The sequence below is a fragment of the Chiroxiphia lanceolata genome, chromosome 9, assembly GCF_009829145.1.
Source record: "Chiroxiphia lanceolata isolate bChiLan1 chromosome 9, bChiLan1.pri, whole genome shotgun sequence".
In the NCBI taxonomy this organism is placed as follows: domain Eukaryota; kingdom Metazoa; phylum Chordata; class Aves; order Passeriformes; family Pipridae; genus Chiroxiphia; species Chiroxiphia lanceolata.
In genome coordinates this window covers 25,951,743-25,970,903 of record NC_045645.1, presented here as the reverse complement: position 1 = coordinate 25,970,903, position 19,161 = coordinate 25,951,743, and the positions used below count along the sequence as shown (strand labels likewise).

At 52.7% G+C, this 19,161-nt stretch overlaps 1 protein-coding gene across 1 annotated transcript in view; it reads right to left on the bottom strand.

Moving 5' to 3' along the window:
* LMX1A (LIM homeobox transcription factor 1 alpha) overlaps positions 1–18,913 on the bottom strand; it is a 42,395-nt gene extending 23,482 nt beyond the window's left edge. The window contains exons 1-2 of the mRNA XM_032697256.1: positions 18,838–18,913; positions 18,069–18,255 (exon numbers count right to left, since the gene is read on the bottom strand). Coding sequence (XP_032553147.1) covers positions 18,069–18,255; positions 18,838–18,913 — 263 coding nt within the window. The remainder of the gene's footprint in view (positions 1–18,068; positions 18,256–18,837) is intronic.
* Positions 18,914–19,161: the final 248 nt, after the last annotated feature.

The following is a 19,161-nucleotide window of genomic DNA, read 5'->3' as shown; positions in this document are numbered from 1 at the left end:
CTTCATTTCTGCAGCATCTCCCTTCCTCAGGTGGCTCCTCTGTCCCTGAAAATCCTCTGTGGGATGCAGAGGTGGGAAAGGACACACACAAAGCTGAAACACAGCGGTAACATCACCTCGGCCATGAGGCTGTGTATGCACAGGCAGAAAGCCAAAGCCAGCCCAAGTCTGCTGTGAAAGCCTGTGGGGAAGGCATGTACCAGGGGCAGAACCATCTGAGCAGAGTCCAAATCAAAGCAACACAGAGCCCTTGGCTAGGGAACCAACTGCCAAGGGATTCTCCTTGCTTATTTCCACAGTGTGTTACAACTGAAGCCTAAGGATGTCACCTGCTGAACACCTTCTGAGGTGGGGAGTGCAAAGAGTGACCTGCATGTCACCAGCATGGAAAGGTTCCTCCAAGCCACCTCCTGAGAGGGAGAAAGCAGGGGACTCATTCCAAAACAGCCTTGTGGCCACCACAAGATATTCCCACATCTAACTACATCTCACAGAAGGCATCTATAAGGCTGATTAAAACTCATCTCCAAAAGGAAACTCCATCCCCCAGGGCCAGCCATGCCTCTCTGGGGAGCTTCTCACTGGTGAAGAGTTGAAGCTGAGACCTCACATGAAAACTGTGGGGAGAAGCCCAGCAGAGCTGCGTTAAGCAAGTCCCTGCAATCTGGCCCTGGGTGTTCGCCTCCGCAATCTTGGCTTTGCAACAGGTTTGCAGGTCCATTTAACAAAGTGAGACAGAAAATTGGACACCAGTGCCTGCTCAGTGGAGGGAGAGCCACCCTGCTCCAGGCCCATCTCAGTGAGGCCTCCTGAATTTCTTTTCCCCCCTTTCTAATGGAGAATAAAGACAAACCCCAAGCTCAGATCCAGACCAAACACAACCTCACACGTGTTCAAGAGGAAAGACCAGCACCAGAGGGGTAGGAGCGAAGCACAGTCCTCACATAGACCTTTCCACCCACATTTCCACACCCAGCTAGATATAGGGCTTCCCAGCTGGGGTGGGACCCTTCTGGGTAAGAGGAGAAAAGGCTTTGGGGTGGATCTTGCCATTTCCTATTCCAGGAAAGCCAGAGCCTCTTTGAACTCTGTCCTTCTGCTGGAGAGAGCAAAATCTGGAGACACAAAAACACACACCCCGGTGCTAATTTAGACTTACACCTTCCCCAGTGTCAAGCACTGGCATCCTGAACACATCACCGACCTATGCTTGTGCCAGACAATTCCACAACAGACGGACAAGCAGGATGTGATCTGCTACGCCAACATTAACAGGCAGACGAATATCAGCCACTAGATTTGATCTTTCAAGCCCCAGTGCCTTGCCCCAGGCAGCCAGCAAGACTGTTATTATGACTCAAGGCAGCCTGGCCTCTGACTGCTTTCCCTGCAAGCACTGCCCCATGGAAGGATGTGTAATTCCCACCACGGTGCCCCTCATTGCATAGATATTGGATTTGGGAAATACTTTTTTGCTGCAGGCGAAACAGCTTCTTTCCCACACCTGCCCTTTCAAATGAGAGTAGTTTAAGACTGTTTGCTGAGCAAAAAAAAAAAGCCATCGGCATCCCCGAAGCTGGCCCAGCCCCACCTCTCTGGTGTGGGGGAGCTGAGGAAGAGCAAACCAGTGGAGGTAGCAAGCAAATGAAAGATGTTGCTGGAGGGGGGAGGCAGCAAACAGCCCCACGTGCCAGCATCTCCCTGTGAAATAGTTCAGCAGCCCCATCCGTGGGCTGGGGAGTTGGCAAGGAGGGGCTGGGGCCCCCCAGAAACCTGCAAACAGCTTTAGAACAGCTCACAGCAGGAGCAGAGAGACAGATTATACACCAGGGCAGACTGTGAAAGCGAGGTAGACACCACCTCCCTTGCTCTAGCAGCTAAATGTCCTCCTGAAATGTCTCCCTGAGCTGGGGTGAGCTCACAGAGGCACAGGACCCACACAAAAGGCTGCAAGGTGCTGCAGTGCTGCTGCAATAGGTGCTGGATGCAACAGGCATCCTCGACCCAGCACAAAACAGGGCCCTCCCGGGCTGCTCTTCCAGGAACCCCTGCGGTTTTACAATGCACCTTTGGATGTAAGAGGACCCTGTTTGCTCCCTAGTGTCACGTGTAAAACAAACCCTCCGATAATCTCATTTTCCAGGTTGTAAACTCCCTCAGTTGCTGAGGCGAGGACGCGCGGGGGCCTCCCCCCACCACCCTGTTCTGATGATCTCAAGATCCTCGAGGGGGAATCGTGCCCGGTTTCTGCAAACTATGACCTAACCTAATTCCCTCCATCCCATTACTTCGGGATTCACAACAGACAACCTCCCCTGAAATGGTTTCTGGTAAATTCTTTGAAAGCTCTTCTGGTCCTCACATCATCGTCAGGGTCAGCCACGCATTAATGGCAAAGCATTTACGTGCCAGGTAACTCGTTCCCCAGCAAGTGAGTTTGCTTATGCTTTTTAAAATCAGGAAGCAATTAATAGTTGCCACAAAAGCATCGTGCTTGTCTTGGGTGAGGGCCATAAAGCCCTGGCTTGCCTTGGGGAATTCCGATGCCTCCGTCTCCACAGGCCCCTTCCACAAGTGTGGTGGCTGCAAGATAAATTGTAATGCTGAACACCTGATGCTAGGAAATCTTCATGCACCCACTGACCTCAAAGCTGTGACTCCAACTTCCCGAGCCAGCTACAGGTGACCATTTCAGGAAACAGCATGGCCAGCATCAAAAAGTCAAACAAACACAAGACCTGAGCATCTTCCAGCTTTCCTTAGAGCCAGAGGGCCAGAAAGGCTGTTTGGCAGTGAAGATAGGGGAGGACTTCACTGAATCCCCTGACTCTTGGACTTACAGCTTTAAAAACCTAAAAGCCACAGATAATGAGGATGAAGCCAGGCTCCCAGCAGAAAGGTGGAAAACCCTGGTCCCTGGCATTCAGCATCCTCTGCTCACACTGAAAACCCGGTCCCTGGAGTCCAACAACCTCCATTCACACTAAAAAAAACCCTGTTCTCCATAGCCCAGCATTCTCTGCTCAGACTGAAAACCCAGTCCCTGGAGCTAAGCGTTCCCCACTCACCAAAAAACCCAATCCCTGGAGCACAGCATCCTCCACTCATGCTGAACAACTGCAGCACCTGGAAAGTGGAGGCAGAAGCATCCACCCCATGGTGCTTTCTCCTTCCTGACCAGCACAGATGACTCTCAGGGAAAGAGGATCCACTCGCTGCCTCCCACTAAAAACATCAGCCGGCTGCAGAGCTCCCCAGGTTTTAGGAGACAAGCTCCCTTTCCGTGCTGGCCCCCTCTCAGCCATCAGAAAGCAATGATTTCCAGGCTCACCCCTCTGCACTAGACTTCAACCAGCTGCAGACAGGCCCAGGCATATCCTCTTCCTAATCCTTCATGCACAATCCCTAGACAGTCACTGGCTTTTATTATTTTCTGGCAGGAGATAGCACCACGTTAACCCCCGTGTGCAGGCTGCAGCCTGAGCATCTCTCAGCACATCCCAACTTGGGTCCAAATTATAAATGAAACGTTCATGTAACAAGAGAACTGGTGAGGGCCAATTGCCCATTAATATTTTAAACATTTAATTCTTATTTAACGATCTGTCCAAACAGTCCCTTCTAATTGCTTGATAAAGTGATGGGCCTAAAACATTTATTTATTGATAGAGACCATGGGAGCCTCTTCCCTTGGGGATGGCCATGCTTTCCTGTGGGATGTTGAAAGCCAAGGGACAGAGCAGGCAGCAGCATCGCTGGTTATCCATTGAGACAAGGACCCTGAGCAACTCACCTCTGCCAGCAGACCCTTCCCTACTCAGCAGTTCCCTTGGCTTAAGGGATACAAGATAAATTCCTTGCTGCAACACGTTCTAAAGCATGGCGAGTGAAAAAATATTGTCCACATGCATGCTGGAAGGCCCTGTCCTTGGCACGATGTTGTAAAACTCTCAGGGGATAGGGCTGCACCTGCACAGGTTCTGGCTAAAGGCAGTTGTTTCCAGATGTGGAGACAGTGTGTCAGTGGCACACGAGACACGGGCAGGGTTTGCATCCCAGGAGCACACCCTGCAAGGGGAGGTCCTGAGATGGGGTCTGCAGCCTCACCAGACGGGAGCAAAACAGCCCCCATCTCCAAGCCTGAGCTCCTGAGGCACCAGAGGCTTTATCCTAGGAGGGAGGAGAGCCCAGTGAGAGGCCCAGCAGCCAGGAGAGGCTGCAGCCAGGAGCTGCCCCTCCGGCCCCAAGCTCAGCACTGACCTTGAAACGCAGGGCGGGCGGCTGCCATCGCTGGCATCATATGATCTGTTACAAAACACGACGGGTTCTACTTAGAGGTTACGCGCCACAGGACAAATTTAACACCCGAGAGCGTTCCCGATCCCACTGCAAGAATTCCTGGCAGGGGCTCAGTAATCGCCCACTACTGTAAGTGGCCAAGTGCCATCACATTGGTTTGGCTCCAGGACCTTGTTCCTTACTTCTGGTGGGAGAAACAGTTCAGCTCATGGATGACACCACACAAGATGACGAATGCCCCAGGGGCAGGTGGGTCCAGAGAGCAAAGGGAATCTGGAAAAGATGCTGTTCCCAAAAGCCTTCACTTGTCTGAGAAGGTACTTAAGGGCTGCAATTAAAAACTTGCATTGAAGGCAGCCTGAATGTGCCGCTCTCTCCATGAAGAAATCCTTGGCGACAATGATGGGAGCATCATCATTCAGAAAAACAAGAAAATGGAATGAAGGCATCCTTAAAGGATGTCCAGTCCATAGAGGCCAATGGCTGGGGACTTTCTGGCCCAGACATGAGAAATAAAATCTCAACACTGGGAGAAACTGTTCCTGCTGCCATCCTACCAGCTGTACACGAGCTCTTCCAGAGCCACGCTGGCTGTTTCCGGAGGTGGAGCAGGCGGATGCTACTCTGAAGCAGAGCTGTGGAACAGCACAGGGCAGGCAGGGTGGGAGAGCCTCTCCCAGCATCAGATCTGGTCACAGCTCAGCAGCAAGCCAGACCCTGCTGCTCCCTCCTCCTCCTCTCCTTCCCTTTCCTTTCGACTGGCCCCATCCCTGCATTTCTGGAGCGGCAAGAGTCAGCTCTGCCGATGCTGCTGAAGGGCCCTGAGCCAAGTCCAGCTATAACCTCAGGATAAAAACATCAGCTCTGAAACACAGCAACGGGAAAAACAGACAGGCAGCCACGTGTGTGCACATGAGGACTCCTGTAATCAGACGAGCTCCCACTTTAGCAGTGAGGTTTGCAGTAATGAGCAATTTGGACTCTGATTCTGGAGTAGAGGGGTCCTGGGTTTGGTGAGGGTGGGCTCACAGTGAGTGAGATGAATGGTGTTTCCTTCCGGCCCCCGTGAATACAAACCCTGGACCTGCTGCTCCTATTCCAGTTTGCCCTCGAGCCCACACCACCATCCAGTGTGAGTGCTGTTGTGACAGGCAGGTGAGGATGCTCAGAGCAGGACCATGTTGGGTCAGGCTGCGGGTGCCCCCCAGCACCTCATGAGAAGAAAAGACCAGGTTGGGAGCAGCAGCATGGAGGCGATGGAGCCGGGTCAGACCAGTGACAAGACGATAGAAAACGTCGTCGGGTCAGCAGCTATTTTTATCTGCAAGGACCAACACTTAATACTCTCCTATCTCCCACAAAATGTCACTTGAGCTCTGGCAGAAAGTTTACACCGCTCACAGACAAGGGCTGAAACCCGAGCACGTAATCCCTGCTCCAGTCAGAAGTTTTAGTGGGATTCGCAGCGTCTGGACAGGGAAAGCTGAGAAAAAAAAAACCTTTCCCCTGAGAAATGATGGCTGTGGCAGAGGAGAAATGGGATAGGCAGGTCCCCTCCTGGCACCATGTCCCTCTGCAGTCACCCACCACATCTGCAAGGCACAAGGGACTTTGTGAGCCCTGGAGCTACATTGTGGCCTCCTCACTAACTCAACCAGACTTTAGCTACCCTTAGAGGGTTTACAGCAGAAGTGGGAATGGGGAAAGCAAGGCATTCAACACCCTGCTCGCTAAATGCCACAGCCCCCAGGGAGATGAAGGGCCAGGAGGAGGAGGGTGGGTTGGGCAAAACCCACAGGGGGATTTTGCAGAAGGTCGGGGGCAGGACACACCTCATCAAGATATCACTGCCACCCCTCTTGGCGAGTCCCCTCTCTCCACCAAGCAGTTCTAATTACTTCAAACACTTCCCCCACTCCTCTCCCACCTCCATCCCCTCTCATACCGAAGCCCAGACCCAGATATGCCTGGGGTGTGAGGAAAGGAGGCTTTCCTCACTTAATAAAGCCAAGGTAGAGAAACACCGTTATTAACAGCAGCCTGGCTCCCCTCCCTGCCGACAGCAGGAATATTGCACCGGCAATCCCATGGGAGCACCCTGGCGCTGCCCTGACAGCAGATGCAATAACACAGCCCTGGAGCTGCCCTTTCATATTGCAGTGAGTGTAAACGCCAGGGGGTCCTCTCCCAGGTCCCCCCTTACATCACAAACAGTGTTTAGCAGTAGGGATGGATGGATACCTCCTCCCTGGTCAGGCACAGATGGGATTTGGGACAGCATCCTCCGGAGGGCTATTTCCAGCAGGGAGCAAAGAGGTCCGGGCAGGGACTGCAGCAGGATAAAACATGTTGTGGCACAGATGTGTCCAGCATGCTCAGAAAATTAGGGTACCGTGCTAAGGGCTTCCCAGAAACTCACAGGAGGTGAATTTTAGAAGGGATAAAAGGCATGAGTTCACGTGTGCCTTGGAGCTGCCCCTCAGCTGCCCCCAGGAGGCTTTTTTCACATCACGCTGTCTTTTTCTTTAGATTAAAAAGACTGTACAAAGCAGACAGGATGGAGATACAGGCAAGGAGAGGAGCCAGCAGAGGACAGGGCTGGGCAAGCCCCCGTGGGCTCCGCAGCCCCCGGGAATGCTATGGGATGCCGAGGAAAGGGACGGCCATGGCTTCCCAGCAGGACACAGAGCAACTCGGCACAAGCAAATAATAGATAGTGACAAGGAAAACCAGCTCCACTAGCCCCAGAAATCTTCTCTTACAGCAAGGAGTGGAGTAAAAACCTCAGGGAATATCCTGGAGAGGCAAAACTTGCATTCTTGAGATGGCCAAGAAGTGATCACATCTATCCCCCTCCATCTCCCATTTCTAAGAGCCATTTCTGAAGCATCACCGGCCAAGAAACTTTGGTTCATTGGACGTGGTTAAAGAGAAAAACGCACACAAAAAACCTTATAGCTGAAACTTAAATAGTCTCCACAAGCATCTTGCATATTTTTAAGGACACTGAGGAAATTCACTTTTTTTTCCCTCCCATTTTTTGGACTTAAAAAAAAATGCCTCAAGGGAAAAAGTTATTTAGAACTACTTAGGAAACACAAAGGATAAAAAGCCTGTAATTATTTCTCTGCCAAGGGCTTGTCAGTTTGAAAATCCCCGCTCTTGAACCACTAATCCTTATGGAAAAAAAAACACAGCGCCGGCAAGATACATCCATGGTCGACTTTTGCTGCACTTTTCCAGCACAAAGACACTAAAGGGAAAGGCATAGATTTGGGTGTCATTTCATTAGCACCCTTCACCCACAATGTGCCTGAGACATGTCCTTGGCTGACTAGGGAGACCTGCAAAGCACCACCCCAAGGCTGCTCTGCCTGGGAATGGTGCTCTGCAGGCATCAGGGAGGGAAGGACCAAGGCTGACACTTGGAGGCAGAAGTGCCAAAACAGGCAAAAATAAATCAGTTCAAGGTGGGGGTATACTTACTTTAAAAGCCAAGGATCCAGGGAGTTCCTAGGATTTTTTTGTTATGTGGTTGGAAATAGCATAAAGACATTATTGGCAGAGAAACAGCACTTCCTCTGGAGAATGGGGATGGGCCATCCCAGCAGAGCTGGGTGGATTTGGGCCTCTGGTTTAGCAGCCAGATTCATCACTTCACATCCTCCTGCCTGGATAAGGATGGGTGGTATCAGTGCCTCTGAACCTGGTTGGCCATGGAGAAACAACACCACAGAGCTGATTGTGTCCCACCCCAGCAACCCTCCCCAGCCTGGAGCATTCCTGACAGGCACTGAGAGAAGCAAATTACACCAGGCAGAGCGAGTGAGCCCCTGGAATCCTGCTGCACCCCAGCACCCATCCACCAGCACTGCCTGGGCTTGGAGCTGCAGAGCAGAGGGCATCTGGCACACAGGCATCTGGTATAGGAGGGGACAGAAAAGTTCGTCCCTGTCATGGGCAGCCTTCCTCCTGCCAAGCATAAATATCTCTCCTGGAACTACATTCCCCATGCAGGGCCCTTCTCTCGTCTCTGATGTCTTCTTTCATTACTTTCTCCTAATCCATCTCTGTAACAGCACCTCCCATCAACGTGGGTTTTAATGTCCTTGAGGTAATGCATGCAGGAAGCCTCTCCTCCTTTCTGGTTAACCCTCCTTCCTGGGGCCAGAGCTGAAACAAGCTCAGACTCAAAAAGCCCAACCTATAAGACTTCAAGCTTCATTAAACTTTTAAGTCAGTCCACTGAGACTGCTCTCTCAGCCTTCCGTAAATATGGATGCAGAAGGAAGGGGCAGCATTCACCTGAGCAGGCATCAAGGAGATTCAAACACTTAATGGCTTTCCTAATCAAGCTCCCACATCCACATCACTGTTTAAAAGGATCTGCTCGATATCACTCTTGTGAGCTGCCGGGCAGCAGAGATGGTGAGATACATATAATTCAATATTTCGGTTGTCCATCACCAACCCAGCTGGTCACACACTTGGCACAGGTGAGACTCAAGACACATGAGCCTGGGCTGCTCCACCACTCCAGACTCCACAGGCACCCAAGCCAAGAGGATGGCTGGGTTCATGGACACTGTTCAGGTGAGAAACATCTTGCTCTCTCTGCAGCCAAGTGCTGGAGTTCAGCATCTCCACTGGGAAATTCAGACCTTTGCTTGGTTGAATCCTGTGCTCCAGAGGAGTCTCTTCCTCCCCTTCAGCCCTTTCAGGAGCCTACAGAAAGCGGTCTGTAAGCAGAGAGGAGACAGTCATTCCCTTCTCAACACTCAGTGCAGGGCTGGGGTCCTGTACACCCGACATACACACAGCACAGCTGCCACTCCTTCCTCTCTTGTTGACTGGATTGGTCTTCTCCAAGACCAGAAATGGAAAAGATACCCTGGAAGTATGTTGCAGGGCAGTTCAAAACCAGAAGTCATTGGGCAAGGGTTTGGGTTTGTGCCTTGACAAATACCCACCTCCACTATCAGCACCCATGAAATTATTCATCAAAATCACTCCCATGGAGGCAACTGCAAGCATGTGCCATTTCTCTCCTCCTGTTTAGATAAATCACTGCAGAGGTTAGCAACTTCCTGCCTAGCTAAGAAGTAGTTTTCCAGGAAGAAAGACTTAGCAGGGCCAGCAAATGTCAAGCAGAAATTTTGACAACAGAAGCATCCCTATGATTTTACAATGGCAGAGGTTGGAGGAAAGAAATGACAACACTGACTCTTCCAAATAAAAAAAGCTGCTGCGGCCGAGAACTGCCTTCAGGTCCCTTAACCTATTTCTCTCTCCTTTCCAAGTTTTTCGTGTCAAAAGTTTCCCTGAGCTTTCAACAGCAAAGAGAAAATTCCCACCTTGGGCGATGCTATACAGTGAAAAATCAACTTAAAACATGGCCCCACTGGCCTCAGGCAGGGAAGAAGTCATCCTGAGTACACACAGTCTCCAGGTTCACCCAAGGAGCTCTGAAGCACAAAATCAGAGGAGAGGATGCACCTCCCAAAGAGATCAATCACATCCAAACAGTGATTCTCGGGGAATGACTCTTGCCTCTTGCTGTGTTTTTAAGACCCCCACTTTGCTCCCTTGCAGGGCAGAGAACCTTGCCCAGAGGGATTTCGGGGGCTCTCCACCCCACTGAGATGGTTGGTTGTCATTCCAGAGGAACAGACGTACCAGGGAGAGAGATTTTGCACGGTGCCGGCGGGGGCGGAGGACAATGGGCTGAGCAGCGATGGTCGTGTGAAAAGGGATTTGTTCCGCTGTCAAGGACAGCATTAGGAAATGAAGCCCAAGAGGGAAGAAGAGGGGTAGGGAGTGGCAAGAGACAATGTATGGACAACGGTGACAGGGAGACAGCTGGGAAGGATCAGTGCCGAGCCCTGACGGGCTTGCAAACCACGAGTACCGACCGAGGAAGCCTCGTCCAGCATCCTCTGCCCTTCCAGACATTTGCCCCAAGGAAGACAGGATGCCTCCATGCAGGGTGAACTTAAATCTGCAGCCATAGAGCCACAGTAACCCTCGGACAAGGATAAGCATCCCTGCCTCCTGGGATGTGCTGCGGTACGGAGGAGAGAGGTTCTCCTACTGATTTGTGCCTTCTGCTATCGATCTGTACCTTAACCACGCCAATTTGTGCCTGGGAGAAGCTGGCATCTCTGCAACACAAGCTCTCAATCACCTTCGGTCAAAGGTAGCCCAAGGTGGAAAATGCAAAGGCAAGCATGACATAAAAATTAGGCATATCTGGAGAGTGAGAATTCATATCCAGCATTCAAACTCGCCCAGCAAGATACTCAAAGCACTTATGATGATGATGAAAAAAGCCTTTTTAAGCTAGATTCATATTTTCAGCTCCCTTTCACGGGTAAAGGAGCCAAGTCTCAGCATTTTCTCCCACATGCAACTATGGTCCATGGTACCCAGAGCAGGTACCAGCACAGGAGACCTGAACCCAAAACAGGATCATATTCATGGGCAGGGGAAATGCTCTACTGAAAACAGGTAGGGGCATGCAAGTACAAAGTGCAATGGGAGAAAATAAATTGTTTGCATTGAACAAGACATGATTTCACCCCTGTATTAAGAAACACATGTCATCCTCCTGAAAACTCCAAGCTTTGTCTCTCCAAGGGAGAAACCCCTATTTTCAGGTAGCCAGTCTACAAAACGTGACCCTGCAGGATCCCTGACAAGCTGAAGAAATTGGTCTTTTGTTAATAAGACCCCAACAAGACAGATAAGCAAGAAGACAGAGCCACCTGATAGAAAACACCCCAAACAAATGGAGCAGCTCACACAGCCCCGGCACAGCACCACTCAGTCTGCTCCATGCCTTTTGCAAAAGCTTCGACCTCTGGCTGTCCGTAAATATTTGGGGTGGGAAGCCAGGGATTACAGAACCCCTCTCCTGGGCAACCAAGGTTTCATGATCTTAAAAAAAACACCCACAAAAACAAACACCAAACCTCAAACAGAGCTGCAATGAGATGCCTGCCGGTTTCGCAGAGACACGCGAGACAACCCGGGTGCATCGTTTGTCCCTGAGGAGCAAGGAGAAGATAACCAGAGACCAGCTGCCTTCTTTTTGTCTAGGCAGTATTACTTCCAGGTTAAAAGTGTTGAGGAACAAAACTGAAGTCCCAGGCCAGCGTCACGGTGGCCATAGACTGTCACACGTCTGCTCAGGGTTTGCTACATCAGGGAGTGCCGCTAGAACCCCTCACCTCTCCCCTTCTGAAATCTCAAACAAATATACAGAAATTCAAATTTCTCATAACAACACATTTATGAGAAAAAAAACCAAAATTTTTAGTCAACACCAGTATTTCACCCTAGCAAAATCCAAATATTTTCTCCCTGCTTTAAATACATTCTTTACGCCTGTTACAGAGGAGGTGCTTGATTAAATTGCAGGCAGAGGCACAGTTCTCCAGCCCAGGTTCCCTCTCCCTGCTTCCCATTTGCATCTGTAGAGGGCACGAGCCAGAGACAAAACAGAGCACAAAGGGACGAAGAGCATCTTGAGAAGAAAAATACCCAGGACACTCCTCTCATTCCCACCTCCCTCCATCTCAGCAGAAACCTCTTTTTCTGCAGACAGTCTCCAGCACTGAGGGATGCAGAGAATCCCCCTGGCTGCACGTCATAGGAGTCACTAGAAGTGGGGTACTGTTAATCCAGACCCAAATCTGATCCAAACCATTGGGTTTTCCCCCTCCTCAGCCAGAAGTGGGACTTGCACCCTTGTGAGTAGCAGAGACCAACTCTCGTCCCATGAAGTCCCATTTTTCCCGCTCCAAGGCAGAGGGTGCTTTGGGGTTCCCCCAGCCACAGCTGGGGTGAGCGTGCAGGATCAGAAACAGAAACCGTAGCTTTGGGTATGTTGAGGCCACCCCACTGCTGCCAGTGGGGATGGGGGCAGCCAGTGGAGATCAGGCTCCCCGTCAGCACACACAGCCACTAGCAAATCCTGCCCGTACGCTGAGCAGCCTTCAGCACAGCTCACACCCAAGACCACCATCCCCTCCGAAATCAGCTGGGGGTAACCACACCACCAGATTCAGAGCCTGCTGGAAAGCTCCCCGAGGAAGCACCGAACAAGAAACCAAACTGTAGGCTCTCTGAAATCCCCGGCTCGGCAAATCCCTGCCTGCGCCTGGTGGCTGCGAGCAGGTGAAGAACTAGCGAGGCAAGGGCTGGCGAGCTGGGGCAGGAGAGGACCCCAGCTGTCTCTCCAGCTGGTGGAGACAAAATTCTCATCAAGATGAAACAAAACCTTCTTTCTTCCCCAGCCGATTTCTTTTTGGTGCCTTCCTCAGGACTGCAAAAATCTGAAGTTCCCCCAGCTCTAAGTGCCCTGTCAGTGCTTTTTCTTTCCCTGTGGGGTGGGGAAAGAAAGAAAAAAGGAAAAAGGGGGAAAAAACCCCCCATAGTAGGTCCAAAATAAGATGACAGAAGCCATGAAGAGTCCAAAGGATGCTCAGGTTGTGGCTCTGATGACACCGACCTACAGTGTCCAGGGTCACAGTGCCAACGAGCAGGAGAAAGGGTGATCCCAAAGCCACCCCTTGGTCCCCACCATGGAGGGACAGAAGATGAGTATATTCAACTGCCTCACTACCAGTCTGCCAAACAGTGCTCCCTTCCAGGCCTTTCTATGAAACATTAATTGTAAAATACAAATCTAATTAAGGGCAAAGAGAAGGGGCAAGATGCCAAATCACTTCTCCGCTCCCTTTGGAAAGGGGGAGCCCCATGAGCAGGAGGACAGGGGTTGGTGGAGACAGAGGCAAGGTGTATTTTGCTTGCCTGGCATTTCCAGCGTGGATCCCACAGCGGCCTCCGTAATGCCGCTCTCATCACTGCATCCCGCTGCTTCCCTGCTTTTCCACGCCCCACTGGCACAACAGGGTAACTTAAAAAACAAAGGACCGGCGCCTGTCCCAGCCCAGCCGGACCAAACATGGTGGGGGTGAGGCCAGATTCAGCTGCCCCACAGCCACACTCATCCCAGCCCACAAAGAGTTGGTACACTTTCCTCCAGGAGATGTGGGTGAGGACAGAGAGGTGCTTGTTACAGGAGATGAGGTGCTAGGTGAGGATGGAGAGCAGGCAAGAAGCAAGGAAAGCACTAGAAGAAAAGACTGAGGGACAGGAAAAGAAAGATCAGCAAGAGGAACGTTGTGCTACAGAGCTGGCATGTGCTCTGTTACCCCATCAAGACCAGCCTGACTGTTCCCAGTGCCTGGCCAGCTGGAGAAACCCAAGTTAGCATCATCTTCTCCACAGGCTGCCCTACAAGAAGGGAAAAGGACCTACTGTTGCACTCTAGTTGGGCTGACCAGTGGCTCTCTGGAGGGACAATTCTCTCCCATCAGTCACAAAAAGCACAAGAAGTCCCACTTCTCTGGGCGAGCAAAGGCAAAGGACTGCAAATCACCAGGACAAACCCATCAGACCGCAGCAACTCTCCAGCTGGTGGGACTAGGCTGTGCTAAAGTGTTCAGCATCACCTTCTTCGCTCAATCCATTTGGGATTATCCCCTCACAGCCCTTCCGGGCTGGGGAAGCAGCGCCAAGGTTTGCAGCTAATTGCACAATTACATTCATTACCCACGTTAAGCAAGATAAACAGCCACCATGCTCCAAACCTCTTCCCCCTCTCTCCTCTACAGCAGCAGCTGCCAGAGGAGCCTCCAGCGGGTGAGAGGAGACTGCACTGCCCCAAGCCAGAGGATCCATCCGCGGCCTGGCAGGACCACACTGCCAGGGATTCAGGCTCATTCCTCCATACGAAGACCCCGGATGTGATTTTAAAACCCAACACTGATGGGTTTCTCTGCACACATGTTCTTTTGTGCTCAAACCCAGAGGGTGGAAGGATTTTTTTTTTTTTTCCTTTGCAACCGGATGCAACTTCTCATTTTATTTCACAAAGGAGGAGGTGGATGCACCCACGCAACCCCACGACTCCAGGAGCAGGGGATTTCGGAGCCAAGCAAGGGGAGCTTTGTGATGACAGCGCAGAATCTGGCAACAGCACAGAGCCATCAAGCCGTGCGAAGACAGGGCGAGCATCACACAACTGCCTCCCTCGGCCGGGGAGCCCGGCATGGCAGTGGCGGCTCAGGGGCTGCAGCCGCCCCTCCACTGCCGGCGCCCACATGCCAGGCCTGCTCCGAGATGTGCTGGCCATCTGCTCCTGCCAGCCGGGGCTGGGGCCGGGGCTCTGCGCCGTGGCTGGGGACGTGCCAAGCCGTCCCGCCGTCGCCACGCTCCCCAGCTGCGCCCCCCGTCACGACCGCACCGCTGTCAGCGCTCCCAGCCCCCAGAACCGGCCGGCGGGGTTCCCGCACACCACCAGCATCACCTGCAGTGGGGTTGCCCCTGTGGCTCCAGGTCGTCCCTATGGCTCTGGCTCTGTTTGGCCCACGCAAACCCACTGTGAAACACCTCTAGGCAGGCAGGGCTCAGCCATTCTTGTCCCCATGCAGATTTTAAGCTTCTGGAGCAGTCCAGCTCTTCCCGTTGCTTCCAGTACTCCTCCCCATTTATGGCCAGGTTTCATACTGCCCCCCAAATCTGCCACCACAAAAGCCCATTCCCCTGACCACCACCACAGGGGCCCCACGGCCCAGGGCATGTCCCCAGGGCCACTTTGCAGTCAGGGAGCCAGCCAGGGCGAAGCCTGAACCTTGTCATAGTTGAGAGTTATCAGGTTTGGACAAGCGCCGGGGGCTGCCGCGGGATTCGGGATGTTCTGTAACGAACGTCCTCTGCCCCAAATAGATGCTGTCCCAGGGGCACAGGCTTGAGCCGTCCCTCTCCAGGAGTCCTCCCAACCAGCGCTGGGGAAACTGCTCCAAGAGTGACCCCCAATTCCCCACATTCCTGGCCAGCATCGCTATCCAAACTGCTCATGGGTCCTGCGCTACAGTACCCCAAAGCAATGCTAGCCTGGCATCCTCAGTCTTTAGTCCATCGCTCTCCAAGTCCTCTCCCAAGGTCTTCCTCTTTGTGTCAGACAAAGAAATATAAAACATGTGTTTTAACAAATTATTCCTCAATTTCTAGAGTCCGGCAAGTCAGATGCTTGCTTAAACCCATCTGTAACACTTTCCATGGGTGTATTTATAACTGAAGGCATAACTCTGCCGTCTTACACTCTGTCATTAATCCTCTGCAACCTTGTTACAAACTGAGCTCAAACAGAGAGTAAAGAAACACATCAGAAAATACCGCGCCTACTCATCTCGGGCAAAACACCCCAACAGTCACCACCCGGAAGAGAAATCCCTTCTTTCAAATTAAAAAAAAAAAAAAAAAAAAAAAAAAAAAAAAAAAAAAAGAAAAAACACAAAAACACAACCCCAAAACACCAACACCACAACACTGGCAGGTTGGATTCTGACCGCTGCCCCAACACCCCCAGCATTTTACACACAGACACCCCAGCCCTCCCACCCGGCGAGCTCCGCTGTGTCGACGGAGAGGCCTCGGGAGCCCGGCTACGCCACTGCCGCAGGGACCATCGGCCCCTTTTACACCACTGCGCTGCACAAGGAGTGTCAGTCACTTGTGGTAATTAACCAGCTATCGGCTCGAGATAATGAGCTCAGTCTGAGAGCAGCAGCTCTTGCTCTGCGTGTTTCACACTGAAACCCCCATTATCGGCATCGGCACCGCAGGCGGAGCAGGCACAGAGCTCCTGCACTCGGGAAAATGCTCAGGCCTAAGACAGGACAGGCAGTTTGGGCAAAGAAAGAATGTTTTTTGTTAAATACAGAGTAGTATGTAAAGCTCGGCAAAGCCCAAACAGTTCCTTGGGACTCTGCTCTGCATCCTTGCCATCACCAGGTAAGGAGCTGGAGCACCAGCACAGCAGAGAACACTGACAGGGGGATGGAAGAAAAAGGGACACAGACCCGCAGCCCCATGCCAAAATAATGAAATAAAATTAAATTCAAGGGGACAATAACATGACAGCAAGGGGCAGGTGGGTGCAGGAGGGCGACAGGCCAGCGGCAGTTCAGGGCTAAAACCATCACACCTCAGGGAAACCGCCCGTCAGGGAGCCTGCTCCCCAGCTCGAGGAAAAGTCACCAACCCAAACACAACTGGAAAATAACCAGGATAAATGGTGCTACCACTGGAGCCTGGGAATAATTTGTGACATTTTTTTTCCTGCAATCATCCTTGTCCATCCCAACAGTGAGATGGGCACAGCAAGACACCAACTGCGGCACTGATTTCTTTCATGGCCAAGAGACATCAGAGGAGGGTTTCAGGTTGGAGCCGCTTCCAGAGCTCAGAAGCTGCGGTCAGGATTAAAATCCATACATGCTCCAAGCTGGAAAGGCATTTCTGGGTAATATTCACCCCAATTCCCCCTCGATGCTCCAAACAGAAACACCAAAAAAGCAAAAAATGAGAATTCGATTGTTTTGGAAATGTATGGGAATCAGTAGCCAAATTTCTACGGACAAACAAGCAGCACACCCAATTCCAACAAATTTTTGCTTACAAAAAACCCACCCCGTAACACAGCTCTGTCCTTCCCACTCTGGCGGCAGCTAATTCTTCCGCTCTTTCGTAAACATTTGAAAACAAGGTCACGCGCACAAATTCTGCTTTCAATTTGCCTCGTATCCATAGTGATTAAACTCAGACCCACAATACAGGACTTAAAGGAGGGAAAACAAAAAATAAACAAAAAAAAAGAAAACAAATTTAAAAAGGCCTGGAGCCAGGCTAGCCCCCGGCACACTCGCCAACTTGCTGAAGGCCAGGGACGAGAGCACTGCCGACGACTGTTTTCTCGTGTAACAGTGACATGGGAATTAAATCCTCCGGGCTCCAGCAGCCCTGCTATCACCATAGTGAGGGATCCAGCCCCCCACCTACAACCTCCTCAAGAAACAACCAGCCCGGAGGCAACAAAAATTTAACGGCTTCGAAACCCAGCCGGGGAGTGAGGTCCAGAAAGGACGGCAAGAGCGGGATGAGCAGGAAAAAACGAAAGCAGCTGCAGGAGAGGAAAGACTCCGCGGCCTTCTCCCCATTCCCACTGGAATGGTTTTTCTTTAAAAAAAGGAAAAATAAATTTTCTCACTGTCTTTCCCCCCAGCCCCACACTTGCCAAAGAGAGAGAGTCGGGGCTGGAAGCTTTAACCACTTCCATCCAAATTTCCTCTCCATCATAGACCTGGGCACAGGAAAAGGCCCTGTGTGACAGTCAACATTCTGAATTCAGTAGGGCCTTCCTTAGTTCCCACCGAGTGCCTCAGTTTCCCCATCCGACCCAGGGAGGAACAATAGCATTTCCCTGCCTGTAAGGATATTAGGAAAATACCCTTGTCCAGGACTAGGTCAGGGAGGATATAATGTTCCTCCTCTAGACACTCAGCAGGAAAATAAAGCCAGAGGAGATAGGAAAACACTTGGCTCCATCCCTGGGTAGACCTGGGGTTTCCATGGGTCTCACAGGCTCCTGACAAAACATTCCTCAACTCCTAAGGCACAACCCAAGCACAACAAAACACCTCCAAAGAGGGGAGAACCAGGGTGCACCAAAACTGCAGGGGAGAAGCACAGCTCGCTGTACAGCACAGGAAGGGCTGACACCTCTTGGGACGCACAGGGCAGGGGAAGTGGGGAACAGCGGTGGGACACCAGTCTCCCCACCCCGTCAGCAGGGCACTGGGGCTTTGCAGGCAGTGGGAGCAGAGCAAGGGGGGGCTCTCCAGGGGCAGAGGGACACTTACTTCTCGTAGTCCAGCTTGCAGTAGAGCTTCTTGTCTCGGTAGAAGCAGGTGGTCTGCAGGGGCTCCTTGCAGGACGCGCACTGGACACACTGCTCGTGCCACAGGCTGTCGTTCAGGCGCAGCAAGAACCGGTCCGAAATCACTCGCTGACACCCTTCACACACCGACTTGGGGGTCGCGGCTCTGCCTGTGGGGAAAGACCTGGGAGTTGGTACGGGTGGAAGGAAAGGCAGCCGGGGAAACGGGGACGGATGGGGGGGGTCCCGCGGCTTTCGCTTCCCCCACCCAGGCTGGTGGGTCGCGGGGGTACGGGGGAGTGCGAGGAGCCGCCGCGGGATCCACGGGGGACCTGTGCCTTCGGGCAGCTCCGAGGGGGGCACGCCGCCCCCAATTTCGTTCCTCTCGGAAAGGCGGCAGCGGCGCCGCGGCTCAGAGAGACGGCGATTGTTTCAAACCGATATTAAAACGAAGATAAAAAGAAAAAGTAAATTATTTATTGTTAGATACGAAGGAAAGGCCTTCGCTACATGGGGGTTAGGAGGGCACACAATTTAATGCCATCGCGGAACGAACCGGGCGCGGGGAAGGCGGGCGCCGGGCGCACTCCCCGGGAGAAGGCAGCGGCGCCGGGCAGGGCTGCGGGCAGGAACGAGCTGGTGAAAGCTGTCCCCGGGCCCCCCGGACCCCGGCGCCCATCGTTCGGGCCCGCCCGGCCGTGCCCCGCCCTAGGGGGGGTCCCCGGGAGCGCAAGTGCGGTGCCCCGACTTACCCAGCAGTGAGGAGAAAGGGGCCGCGGGATCCAGGGCGCTCTGCAAACTCTCCTCCATCTTCAGCCCGTCCAGCATGGTGGGGAGACGGGCCGGGCGAGGGGCCGCGCCGCCCGCCTGCCAACACAGCCCGGACACACCGCGCTCAGCCCGGCCACCGGCCCCGCCGCCCCCGGTCGGGGCTTCGCGGCCGTGGCCGCCCGCTCCCCAGCGCCCCGCTCCCTCCTCCCTCCGAACGGGAGAACCCCCCGGGCCCCCGCTCCGGCTGCGCAGCCGCTGTCCCGGGCGGGGTCGCAGCGGCCCCCCCAGCCCCGCGGCCCCGACGT